Source organism: Zingiber officinale, chromosome 5A, assembly GCF_018446385.1.
Source record: "Zingiber officinale cultivar Zhangliang chromosome 5A, Zo_v1.1, whole genome shotgun sequence".
NCBI lineage: Eukaryota > Viridiplantae > Streptophyta > Magnoliopsida > Zingiberales > Zingiberaceae > Zingiber > Zingiber officinale.
This window is the reverse complement of record NC_055994.1, coordinates 117,409,948-117,424,397: the sequence shown is the minus strand read 5'-3', so window position 1 is coordinate 117,424,397 and position 14,450 is coordinate 117,409,948. Positions and strand designations below refer to the sequence as shown.

The 14,450-nt window shown below is 33.8% G+C and overlaps 1 protein-coding gene across 2 annotated transcripts in view; it reads left to right on the top strand.

The window, feature by feature from the left end:
- The window catches only part of LOC121981468, a 69,041-nt gene that overhangs the window by 22,385 nt on the left and 32,206 nt on the right, over positions 1-14,450 (top strand). For both annotated transcript variants that reach the window (XM_042533999.1, XM_042533998.1), the window contains exons 3-6: positions 3,677-3,774; positions 3,925-3,980; positions 13,517-13,799; positions 13,953-14,068. In XM_042533999.1, coding sequence (XP_042389933.1) covers positions 3,677-3,774; positions 3,925-3,980; positions 13,517-13,799; positions 13,953-14,068 — 553 coding nt within the window. The remainder of the gene's footprint in view (positions 1-3,676; positions 3,775-3,924; positions 3,981-13,516; positions 13,800-13,952; positions 14,069-14,450) is intronic.

Genomic DNA, 14,450 nt, shown 5'->3' with positions numbered 1-14,450 from the left:
ACAATAAAACATTTTATTTCCTCAAACTTAAGACTATCTTGATGGTAAATTTTTCCATGAATATTATAAGAAAAATATAATGAGAAATATCTATGCACCACTAGTTTTGAGTTTTGGAAGAGTATTTACATGCAATATATGGACTATAGATAGATTCTATTGTGAACTTAGTATAAAGAAAAATAGAGATGGAAAGTGATGTAATCATCTAGGCACCATCTCATGAACTCTCCTTTATTTAGAGCATCCATAATTGGGAGTGCCCATTGTCTACGTGGCTCTAGTGGGAGGGAGCACCCTCATTCCTGTAGGGAGCCGCTCCTTGCCTTTTTAAAATATTTTTTTTTGAGAAAATGTGGGACCCATAAAGAAGTTGGTGCGAGATTTCTTTATAGTGGAGAGGTGTGCAAGGTTTTTTACTTTTGACATGGTGCTGATGTGGCATTGAGGGAGCTCTTGGAGAGCTCCCACAACTATGGATGCCCTTAATTATTCCTTTTGTAAAGTTGAATGCCAAAATGTTCGGGTGAATATGAAGGAAATCCCTTGGCTGAATCAAGGTTTAAATTCTTGAGTTGATCTTGAGTTTCAGTCCCCAATAGGCATGAGGGATGCTGTGTGCGCTAAGTCTCGGTGCTAGAGGGTGTGCTGAACACCAAAGAGGAGAAGTGGAAGTATAGGAGGAAGAAGATTACCAGTGGAGTTGAGGAACTCATGTATCTCACAGATCAGGAAGAGATTGGGATGAAGCCTGACTTTTATGTTGCTTGATCTTGCAATGAACAGTGATGTCAAGAAACTTTCGTCTCAATGATGTTGTATCCTGAACCACACACTTGATCTCTTAATAGCAACACTTTCTTGTCTACGAGACTCATATTTCACTGTCATTGATCCAAATCTATGGAGGTCACTAGATCTTGCAACAAAAAGTGCATCACAAGACTTTCGTTTCTAGTGACTTCCACACACAAGTTTCATCCTTGCTAGACTTGCATTTTGTCTTTTGTAAATGATAAGGAGCTGCACCTTTGTCAACATTGCTAGAAGGGTTTGCATTTAAGGTTTGTACGCCACTGATGGTTTGCAGGGGAGTGATTTTATGGATTGTGCTTTTCCACATGCTAGTCGGTAGGCTGAACTAAAATTTTCGCCCGTGCTTTTCCCACTTGTTGGTGGTAGGTGGAACTTGAATTTTTTACCGTGCTTTTCCACATGTTGGTTGGTAGCGGAACTAAATTTGTCTTTTTGACCAACACAGAATGAAGTTCAAACCATGACTTGAATGATCAGATGGCCCAACATCTATGCACCATCCCATGAAAGTTTTAATATAATAAGAAAATAAAATTTAATTGATTTGTATATTACTAATAATAGCGTTGTGCATATAGTCTAATTAATGGATTATGCAGCTGACCTCAAGTGGTTGGGACAAACACAATTGTTCACAACCATAATTGGATTGTGCTAGGGATGATTGTCCAAATTATTGATGCTATTGGTTTCTCAAATTGATACTACTATTTCCTTCCCTTTGAGCCAATTCTCTCTTACTAGTTGATTTATCACTTCTGTCTTCAGTTTAATCTTTTTTAGAATGCTACTTATGTAAATTAAAATATTATTGTAGAGTTGAGTTGAGTTGTAGAGTAAAAATTTAGACCAAGTTTTAAGAGTGTGTTATTGTAGAGTTGAGTTGATAAAAGAGATAACCCAGTATTGTTTTCATCTGTTTGTTGGTCATTAAACATTTAGTTCTCCACGACTTTCTTGTCTTTTATGAGATTGCTGGTTGATGCATGCAAAGCCTTGAGATAGTTGGTGGAGACACTAGTTCCCTCAGGTGCTCTACTTTAGTTACACTCATGTGTTTTTTTTTCAACTTTGAGACATTGCTGAGGAACATTATGCTTTACATGGCTGCTACAAGCCTCTTCTTGGCCCAGAATTTATATAGACATTTTGAGATCATTTACACAACTACTTGTTGCTCTTCATTTTGAGAATGATGTAGAATTATTAGCAACCTATAAAACTTGCGGATACTCTTATTGACTTATTTTTCATGTTGCCTTAAGTGTATCCTTCTTGGATACAATGATTGTTCAAGAGTCTTGGGGTCGATACTGAGCCTTTCACTTTTTCATTGACTTATTCAATCTTCAGGCTTTCCTTGTCCCCCTAAACTGATGGTCATTCTAATAAAATTTCCATCTAAGAGCACTTGGTCCCTTAACTGCTACCCACCAGCTTTACCTTCCATTTCCATTACATCCTCTCTTCAATGTTCTACATCGTGTCCCAAAATTTATCATCTTCCATGCCACCACCAAAAGCTTAGTTTCAAATCTTCATACTTGTAGGACAATTCAACTTTTTTTTTTTTGTATGTAGCCTTTCTTTAAGACCACCAATCCGGAGCAACCCAATTACAAGATTTGAAATTTCATGTCGAGCGGGGTATCAGTTCCTAGTAAGAATGAGATTGTGCTAAACTGACCATGCAGTGCTGGTGGCACCAATTAGGCAAAGGGAGAAACCAAGATGTAGAAGAGGAAGGGGGAGGGGGAGGAGGAAGTATGAGGAGAAGAAAGAAGCATACATGTTAGAAGTCTGCCTAGACACATTTCACCTCAACATGAGACAAAGCTAGAGCCTCAATGTGAGGTAGGTCACCACCGCTTCTCTTCTCTAGGGCAGGGTTTACTCACTAGTATCATGTCTCTTGGTTCGCTTCTCAGCCATGTTACATCGGATGAAATCTGATGAATTGTTCTTCCAAAGTGGTGCTTAACTTTTTTTGTTGTTACTGAACATGAGGGATTGTGATGTAGAATGTGCAGGCTTCCTGGTCTTGAAGATGAAAGGAAAGGAACGTGGTGCTTTCTTTCAGTTCCGGTGTTCTTGACGCACTCTATTTGTTGTTTAATGGGACAAAATGTTCCATCCATGTCAACCAGAACAAAGTGATATTTTAGAGTGTGCCCAATGATAACAACAAAAATGATTCCCATCTTAAATTCTACTAATGTCAACATGCAACTCCCCCCAAAAAACATTATTTATTTTTTCTTTCCAATTAACACAACCATACTTTTAAACCGTGCCTAATGATAAAAAAGAACAGAAATGAATCCACCTCAACTTCTTTCTATGTCAACCTGCAACTCCCCAATAAGTGAAAACACATGAAAAATATAGATGTTATTTACAAATTGTTGCTATTTTGGTATTGATGTCACACATCTAGGTGGCACTATGTATGATTCAAAACTTACAAGACGAGTTCAAAAGTCTACTATATTAATACTACTAGTAACAGTGTTATGTCATTAACAGTACAAACATTTGTGACTTAATGTTTAGGTCCATTTTCAACATTAAACATGTAATACTATTTGTTTACTCATAGTATATATGATGTCTTTTCACTCGCTAAAAGTACATGATTTTGTAACATAAACAAGAAAAACAAGAGAACTATACACCTTCTAAATTGTTGGCATCCTCTTTAGTAACTTTGCCATTTGAGCTTGTGGATTGGATTTTTTTCATCTTATCTTGTTGTCTAATTTTATCTTTGATTAACTTCTAATGAAATGCTTCAGAGTTGTACGTGTATCCACTTTGTGCTTTAAGAATTAGAAATTAATCTTTTAATACTTCTTTTCAGTGCCCCATTGACTTCCACACCAGTTTGGGCTCGTGATTTTAATTCACCTGAAGAGCTAATAACAGAGTTCTGTAGAGAATGCAGGATTGTTAGGAAAGGTAGCTACAAAATGATTCCTAGTCAAGAATTATTAACATTCCTATTCTAATCTCTGAAGCACACAACTTACTCAAAATAGATTGCCTTTTCATGCTATTGAAGTCTTTCCCTCTTGATCATTAGATTGTAACAGACTACTATTCTGTCAGGCTTGGCTGGTGACTTGAAGAAGGCAATGAAAGATGGGAAGCCTATCATAATTGAAGTACGTTAGTTTTTGACACTTCCTTTAAAACATGAAATTCTAAATCGTATATTACGTGCTGACTAATTTATAACTTCACTTTGTTATTTTTTTTTCATTGATACTGCCTGTTTCACTGGGCAACAATGAGAGTCATTATTTACATTTCACTATTGATTTTTGATTAATTAATAGGGGCATAATGCCCCTCTCTTGCATGGAAGAAGAAGAAAATTCCTTGATATTGATTCTTGTCTCTCGAGAAAAGTCAATGCAATAATTTTTTGCCAATATCCAAGTCACCTTTGATTCGTCCTCAATACTGTATGCTTTCCAATACATCAAAGGCATTGGCTTAGAGCTTTGGATGCTAAATCTGCCCACTTGCTGATAGATTCTTAAATTGCAATATTTGTTGCCAAGATTTAAAATTTCAAACCATATCGGAGTTTCAATTTATGATCAGAACAATATGATTTCGGTATCGTATCATGTCATGCAATAATTTTTTAAATATAAAAATATTAATTTAAAATATTTTTATTAATATTTGATTATTATAGATGCTTTTCCTAATAATTCATCTCCATTTTCATCTTTTTTAGGAAGGAGAAAAGGAAATAAACGGAAGAGGAAAAGAAATTACTAGAAGAAGAAGAAAAAGAATTAATTATAAAAAATAAAAAAATTTTAAAAAAAGGCAGCCCGGTGCACAAAGCTCCCGTTATGTGAGGTCCCGGGGAAGAATCCATTGTACGCAGTCTTATCCTGCTTTTTATGCAAGAGGCTATTTTCAGGTTTCGAACCCGTAACTTTTTGGTCACAAAGCAACAACTTTACCGTTGTGCCAAGGCTCCCCTTCAATAAAAAAATGAAAAGAAGAAAATAAATTAATTTCCCTAAAACCCTAAATCTATAAACCTAAAAAGATAAAAATATTCCCAAAACTAAACTAAACTTAATAAACAAGAAAGAAAAAAAGAAAAAGGGCAGTCCGATGCATGAACCTCCTGCCATGTAGGGTCTGGGAAAGGATTTACTGTACGCAGCCTTACCCTGCTTTTTGCAAGAGGCTGTTTTCAGGATTCGAACCCATGATCTTTTGGTCACAAAGCAACAACTTTACCGTTGCACCAAGGTTCCCCTTCAGAAAGAAAAAAAGAAAAACTAAAATAAAATAGAAAACCCCTACAGCTAGGCGAGCCATCGTGAGGTTACCCATTGTGAGGTCACGACGGCTTCACGGCAATGCCTAGTGTTGGTGCTGGCCAGTAGGGAGGCTGACAGTAAATTCTGTCTATGCCGCTTAGTATCACGAATCATTTTTGTTGCTCCACTACTAGTGGGTTGTTCTTTTAGGGGAGACAAAGTATCTCTCTTGTATTTTTAGCAAGATGTATTAATTGTCTTTTGGATTCTAATCTAAGAAGTCACTTCTGTCTTAAAAGGTATTCCATCAAATTCACTGTCAATGTTTTAGATAGGTTGATCAGTTGATGTTGGATAAATATTGCTATTGAATAAGGAGAAGAAATCCCTTCCGGCGACAACAAGTCCAACTGCATAGCAAAATAATTGATGATTTAGCCACCTCCCATGACGAACTATTATAACACACATAAAACATCTCAAAGAGATGGACTTGCCCGTTAAAAAACACAAAGATTCAAATCAATTCTTTGAGGGCTTACTCAAGTTGGCCAGGTGGAGCTCTCCAATTTCATCTGTGTTACTCTTTTCCTTGCCTACAATCTTCCGTACAATGGTTGTTAGGATTGATTGAGATCCTACTTAGGAATGCAAAGGATAGTAAGATGCTACAACTTAATAATAATCTTTTAAAACTATATTTGATATTTATAACTTATCATATATATTGCTTTTCAATATATAGTTCATAATTTAAGCATTATCATTATAATTTTATATGTCATATATAAATTACTCATAATAAATATATTAAAAACATAATATAATTTTGTGTTCCATCTTTATATAGTAAGCAACAATTTCTAATAGATCATAATTCTAAGATAGATAATAACAATAATTAAAATGAATTTTTCTTCTTAAGAGTCAATATGAATCTTATATTATTTAAAACTTCCTTAAATGATATGAATCAAAAAATCATTTGCTATACTAAATCCTTAAAATTAATATATTCCAATCAAGTTGTCTGTACTAAGTTCCTTTATAGGACTAGTAAGTAGGCATTGAATCAAACTATAACATGGTTAAATCTTATCCCAGATCCTACTTGGGATTTGGATCATTTAGGTTAGTCAAGATTGTAGGATCATAAGATCCTATGGTTCAGACCACTATTTGGACAACATATTTTCTACCCACATCCTTGAAGTACAAGAAGTCAGTGGGGTTGACATCTTACAAGGGGAAATGTTTTAATTTATTGATGGTGAGGATCTGAAAGTTAAGACTTTAGCGAAGTTGGCTCTTCAGGCTAAGAGCAAAGAGGTAGAGGAGTAGCGCGCTTTATTTCTTGTCTTTCATTTGACCATCTGACATGCTTTTAATATTACCATGTATTTTGACATTAATAGTATAAGCTTACCTTGGTTGTTCGTTATCTAAATGTCTTGCGTGTTCCTTGTCAAATTTTCCTTCAACTTAATTTTCTTAGTTCGGTAGGTATGGGGATGGGACTGAATTATGTTTAATTGAAGTGACATGACTTTGAATAAATAGAATGAAGTCTTTGCTATCGTCTCTACTGTAGCTTGAATGATCAATTTGACTTATGTAGACCTTGTCGATCCATTCATAATCTTTGTGGTTTGGTCACCTTGCACACAACTATTAAATTCATCAATAATCCCTTTAGCCTTAGTGGTAGATTTGCACTCTGACACTTGTTTGCTAATGCTGCAGCCTAACATTGGTTTCCCATTTGATTGCAGTCCTCTTATTCTAGTGTTAGTTTATAAATTCTGTAACCTTGACACTTGGTCAAGGGTCCTACAACTTGATCTTGTTATTCAATCAAGCTACTCTTCTCTTAATATCAAAAGAGCAATTAATTGAACCATATAATTCCGCCCATGACAAAACGGCCATGGCTTGTCCTAAGCTCGGATAAAGGAAAAGGATTGTGTTAGGCTATCAGCCAGTGTTAAAACTATAGCAAATATTTAATGAATGGATCTATTAAACTATTGTGCTAATGCTAGGTTGTTCTCCAAAAGGAACACATTGCAGGGTTCGATTGTAACGTCTTGGCAAGGACCGCTACATCTTCAGAACTCGGATGTAATGCTAAATATGTAAGAGTTTGCAAACGTATTGACAAAGACCGCTACATCTCTATAAAAACTTGGGTGTAATGTTAAATAGGCAAGAGTTCTTACACCATAGGTTAGATTAGAACAAATATGATTGGAAAACTAATAATCTAAGATTTGGAATATGGAATATAGGAACCCTCAATGGTAAATCAATGGAGGTAGTAGATACGATAATTAGGAGAAGAATTAGTATTTTGTGTGTACAAGAGACAAAATGGGTTGGTGGGAAAGTAAAGCTAATAGAGAACTCGGGTTTTAAGTTATAATACACAGGAAAGAGTAAAGCAAGAAATGGAGTGGGTATTATTGTAGATAGTTCGTTAAAAATGAAGTTGTTGGAGTAGTTTTTTAAAAAGGAGATAGAACTATAGCCCTTAAGATAATAGTGGCGATAAAAACTATAAACATAAATAGTGTATATGCATCATAAGTAGGATTAGATGAGCCTACCAAATCAAAGTTTTGGGATGACTTAGATGAAGTATTACAAAACATTCCGCCAAATGAAATGATTTTAATAGGAGGTGATCTAAATACGTATGTCGGAGTGAAAAATGAGGAATATGAGAGGGTACATGGGGTTATGGGTTTGGAACGAGAAATGAGGAAGGGAAAACTATATTAAATTTTGCGATAGCATATGACCTAATATTAGCTAATACATTTTTTTAAGAAAAGAAAAGAACACTTAGTCACGTTCAAAAGTGGAAATAATAAATCACAAATTAACTTTCTTATGGTTAGGAAGAAGGATAAAAAGATTTGTAAAGATTGCAAGGTCATCCCTAGAGAAAGTTTAACTATCCAACATAGGTTAGTAATGTTGGATATGCGCCTTAAACATAGTATCAATAGAAAGAAAATATATACGATTCTTAGAATTAAATGATGAATGTTAAGGGATAGGAAACAAAATATATTTAAGGAGAAGGTAAGAGTACAAGCATTCGGTGAAATATACAGTGACTCTAATACAACAGAGATAAGATGATATCAAAGTTGAAAATAGTAGCTAAGAGTGTACTCGGTGATTTAAAGGAACATGCACTACAAAGTAAGGAATCTTGGTAGTGGAATGAGAAAGTACAAGAGAAAGTGAAGGAAAAATGAATAACTTATAAGGAATTATATATTTGTAACTTGTAAGGATGAGGAAAACTTAAAAAGATATATAATAGCCAAGAAAGAAGCTAAGAGAGTAGTGAATGAAACAAATAATAAAACTTTTGAATGATTATATTAAAAATTGAATACAAAAGAAGGGGAAAGAGACATTTATAGAATAGCTAGAGTGAGAGAACGAACACAAGTAGGGGTGTAATCGAGCCGAGCCGAGCTGAACTCTTGAATGTTTGAGCTTGGCTCGTTTATAATCGAGCCGAGCTCGAGATTTATTTAACGAATATATTCATGGCTCACAAGCTTATTCGAGCTTTTATCGAGCCTAAACGAGCTTAATAAATATAAATAATAAATTTAAATATTCATTAAAAACTAAATTATATATTTAGAGAAAATTATAATATTATTATTAAAATTTATAATTTTATTCTAATAAATAAATTTAATATATTTGTCTATATTTTTCATAAGTAGAGTGTAAAATCTATAAATTCAATATCAAAACTATTATTTTTTTATTTAAAAGTTGCTTAATGAGCTTAACGAACGTGTTTACGAGCTAACGAGCCGAATATTGCGAAGCTTGAGCTTGGTTTGTTTATCTTAACGAGCCTCATTAAACGAGCTCAAACGAGCTTTTATCGAATCGAGCTTCGAATAGCTCGCGAGCGGCTTGGTTCATTTACATCCTTAAACACAAGAGATCTTATCCAAATAAAATATATTAAAGATGAATGTAATAGGGTACTAGTAAACGATGAATAAATAAAAGAACAGTGGAAGAGGTATTTTTATCAACTCTTTCATAAAAGTTTAGGTGACCAACTAAACTTAGGTAATTTAAGTAGGTCAAATGAGTATAGAAATTTAAATTTTTATTATAGAATTCAATCTTTTGATGTAGAACAAGCTTTAAATGGGATGCACAATGGAAAAGTCATTGGACTATATGATATTCCAATAGAGGTATGAAAATGCCTAGGGAAACAAGGTACTGAATGATTTACAAAATTATTTAACATGATATTTAAAATGAAAGAATACCTGATCAATGGAGGATAAGTACTCGAGTTCTCTTATATAAGAACAAGGGAGATGTACAAAATTGTGTAAACTATAGGGGTATTAAACTAATGAGTCATAACATGAAATTTTGAGAAAAAGTAATAGAAAATAGATTAAGGAAGGAGATCACGAGGACCGAAAATCAATTTGAGTTTATGCTTGGAAGATCAACAATAGAAGCTATACATCCTCTTACACAATTCATTGAAAAATATCGGGAGCAAAAACAAGATCTATATATGGTATTCATTGACTTAGAAAAATCTTATGATAGAGTAAAAAGGGCAGCCCAGTGCTCGAAGCTCCCGCCAATTTTACTGTTACGCCAAGGCTCCCCTTCAAAAATCTTATGATATAGTCTCAAGGGAAATTATATGGAGAATTCTAGAAAAGAGAGATGTTATCGTAACATATATGTTGAACTAATTAATGATATGTACAAGAATATAACGACCAAAGTAAAGACTTCAGGCAAAGTAATTAAAGTATTTCCAATAAAAATAATATCACATTAAAAATCAGCTCTAAGTCTCTATCTTTTTACCCTAAATATGGACGAACTCATTGCACACATTCAAGTCACAGTACCGTGGTGGAGGTTATTTGCAGATGATATTGTTTTAGTAGATGAAGCATATGAAGGAGTAAATGCTAAACTAGAATCTTGGTGGGAAATATTAGAAGGGAAAGGTTTTAAGCTTAGTAAAATAAAGACAGAATATATGGAATTTAAGTTTAGCAGTATTAGACATAATGAGATAATAGTTAATATAGGAGATGACGAGTAGTCTAGACCCGTGAGCTTTAGATATTTAGGATCATTTTTGTAAAAGGATGGAGGGATTGAGAGATGTTTTACATAAAATACAAGCAGGATGGTTGAAATGAAGAAGAGCGCTGGGTGTTTTATGTGATCGTAAATACCTCTAAAACTTAAAGGAAGGTTCTACAAAATCGCAGTTAGACCTGCTATGTTATATGGAGCTGAATGTTGGGTTATGATTCAAGCACATGAGCAGAAGATAAGAGTTGCAGAGATGAGGATGTTAAGGTGGATGTATGGATATACAATGATAGATAGAATAAGAAATGAGAGCATTAGAGAGAAAGTCAGAGTTGCACCTGTTGAGGGAAAGCTTCAAGAGACACGTTTAAGATGATACGAGCATGTACTTAGACGACCAATAAATGCTCCAGTTAGGCGATGTGAAACTATGACAAACACGCATATCAAACGAGGAAGAGGAAGACCAAAAAAGACTTGGTTAGCAATGATAAAATAAGATGAAATTTATTTAAGTATAGATGATGATATAATAGGAGATAGGAGCTCAATGACATAAAAGGATCCATATAACTAACCTCATCTAGTGGGATAAAGCTTGGTTGTTGTTGTTGTTGTAATTGAATCATAATTTTTGGTGTTGAGCCATTCCATTTGGCATGTGCAAAATCTACCATTTTGCTTGATTGACACACGACTGTTGATTGACTTGCGAGATTACATCAACACCTTTGGCACGCAATGGAATGGCAAAAGAGAGAGGGAGAGCGTGGCACAATGGCAAACAAGGGAGCAGAGAGATCGAAGGGGACAATAAAGGAGAGGGAAGGAGAAGAGACTAGTTGTGACAAAAAGAGAGATAAGGGAGAAGAAGATGAGTACTATATAAGCTATGATGGTGTTTAGCATTGCTAGCAAGCAGAGTAGACAAGCTGCAATTCACCTTATCCTATTCGCCAAATAGAATCCTACATTTTATATGAGTTAGTTACTCTCAAACAATTCATTGCTGACACTTCTATACCTTCTAAATTTGATATTAGAGTTCAACCACTCTCAAAGGATTTATTGCCAATAAAGCCACTTGAAAAATTATATATGACAATGCAAGAGGGATTCAATACCAATGGACTTTTTTATTTTTATGAGATAAATTTTTCTTTGGAAAACTCGTATATAATATGTACTTATGATAGAGTTCGAGGATTAGATTATCGTCAAGAAGGGTTCGTGCTTCCCGCCAACGAATTTAGAGTCCCATCGACTTTGACAAGTGGAAGTCGAAATGAAAAATAAGCAAACTCCAAAGTCACTCTCACACTTCATTGTGAACTTTCATGGGAGCAATTGAATGAAGTGGGATCATTTAGAAGTGCAAAAGAATTATGAGAACAACTGATTGAATTATATGAAGGTACACATTAATTTAGTGTTGTACCTTCAAAAGTTATATAGATTAGTAGTGTAAATCATTATGAAACAAAAGAAATATACATAAAACTAAAAATTAAAATTTAATTTTTTACAAACATATTTAATCTTGAATGCCAAAGTTATTAAATTAATTAACAAATATGGTCAAAAGAGAAATACATGATGTTAGAAATTTAATTAATTATTAAGTAAATAATTAATTATAACAAAAGTTGTTTGTTACCATTAATAATTCAATTAAATATGAAATTGGTATGACAAGATACAATACCAAAACTGTATCATTCTACTTGACACTCAAAACTCTTATACAACTCAAAATTTTATACCTTGAATGAGACCATACGACTTGACCTAAGTAGATCACTTTGATGACACCTTAATGATTCAATCTTAGGAGAATCTTTGTTTAATCTCCTTTAGAGATTGATCAAAATGCTACTAATTGAAACTTAGACTTATAAATTATAACTTGCTTATGTTGCCCTAAGAGACCAAAAGTAGAAACTGAACAAAAAAAAATAGAATAATGGCATAAGAACGTAAGACTTCAATCTTATAATTAATATTCAATTGAACTTTAATAGGCACTTGTCCTTTTATAGTTATTCAAGACTCCAACCTCGTTAACTAAGTTGATTTACTTGCACACTACTTTTCAATTTCTTGGATTTTCTACTGAGTTGATATGAAAGACATATTGATTGCAGGAAAAAAATTGTATTGAGGAATAATTTTTATAAAAGCCTTAGTGATACAATAAGTTATCCTCTTGGACAATTCCCATAATTACTGTTTTAGAATCTCTTGAAGTTTCATTTTGTTCTTCTAATTCTTATTGAAAATTACTTCAATTGTCAAATTAGAGAATATGTCAAATTGGAGGTACTGGGGACATTTGAGCTTCTATCATTGTACATTTACTTTGTCATTGGTACACTCCTTCAATATTTGTGCTTTCATCCTCGATATTAGTATTCCCATGTACCAGGACTATATTAGAGCTATGATCAATAACATTACCTATCCATTGGAAGAAATGACTCTAAAGAAAGAAGGTGCAATGGAGATAATACTTAGTCACTCAAGAAGTATAAAGAAGATACAATTATTCTTTACTATTTGAAAAAACATTTAAAAAAGGTTATAAAGACATTGATTTTTTGAGAAATAAAGTAAAGATGAAGCTACAGTAGTTCTAACTTATTGTAACGAGAAAACCATGCTTATTATATTTAGTAGGATAAGATTTATAGTTCAGTTTAATATAATTTTCTCTGTGAGATTCTTTGCGTGAGATTGTCCAGCGCTGTATCAGTTTAGTACCATATTGTCATTTTTAATTATAGTTGTGTTGAGTCTGTTAAATATAATATATTAGTTCTCTTTATAACAACAATCAGTTCAAAATTCCTTTTCTGAATTAACATCTATCATCTATAGTGTGTGCCCCTTGCCATGTGTGATCAAACTGTATGATGCGATCTTCAATGAGGGGGAATGTGGGGGAACTGGGAAGAGAGGTGGAGAGAGATGTCGAAATTCTTTTGAGGTGATTGGTTTTCTTTTTTCAGTGCTCATTTTCTATGGTTGAAATGGAATCAAAGCAAGGGTGGGAGGCAGGGCAATGTCAGTGCCCAACCATCTTGAGTGAGCAATACTGGAAAAATAAAAGGGCATGCCAAAGAGTGTGCTCATACAACGATTAAAAAAATTAGTGCACCTATTTAATAAATGCCAGAATGGTTTTTCTGTACAGTCAAGAGGCAGAATTTCTCTTTATTATTATTGACTTTGTTCCCCTCCGTTACTGCAGATTACATTCCATATTTTTCTAATTTTTCCAGGGTATACATTTGGACCCAAGTATTTATTTAATGGAAGAGGAAAACAAAGATTCCAATCCAAAAGATGTAGTGTCAGGAAATTTGGTGGACACCACAAAAATAGTGGAAAGTAGTCCAGAAAATGTCATTGATGAGAGCTGTTCTGCATCTGTAGATGATACTGAGAATACTTTGACTGTCCCAGAGACGGAAGTAACTATGGATGAGAGAGGCACTTCTGAGCTTAAAGACGCTAATGATTCAAGACCTACTTTGGGTGCTGACATTTCTTCTGAATCTCTAGGTAACTTTGATCTACTCTAACTGACACAAGGTGTCCAATTTTGTGTAAATAAAGTTATTTTTTTATAGAAGTAATGATGAAATAAAAGACAACAGAAAATTCCTACCCCTATTTTCATTTTCTTGATTTTGCTAATGCTATTTTTTTTTTCAGGTGATGCTCATAAGGACTTGAAGTTGCAAATTGACAACACCTTGAAACCTGAAAAATCAGGCAGTGATCCAATAATTATTCCAATAGTTTTAAAGATGGCTGAGTTTGATCACAAGGTTTTTCCCCCCTTTCTTTGTGTCATTGGTCACATATTGAAATTTTAGTTTTCATAGTTGCATCATGGGAATTGAAATGAGAAAAAAATAGCTTGAAGTGATTTGAACATATTCAAAATGATCAACCAGATACTAAAGTTAGAAGAATTGGACCTATTAAACTTGAAGCGTTAAAGTTAGATTGAGATCAATAAAAACATTGCTCAATCGTAATAAAAAATAATATAAATATGAATATTACTAGTGATATTGCTTTGCAACTCAATGGCGGATAAGATTTATTCAGCCGACCATAAATAGTTAGAACAAAAGACTTTTGACAATCTGGTTATATCATGAGGAGGTTTCCTCCTATTCTACTGTTGATTGTTTTCTTACATTG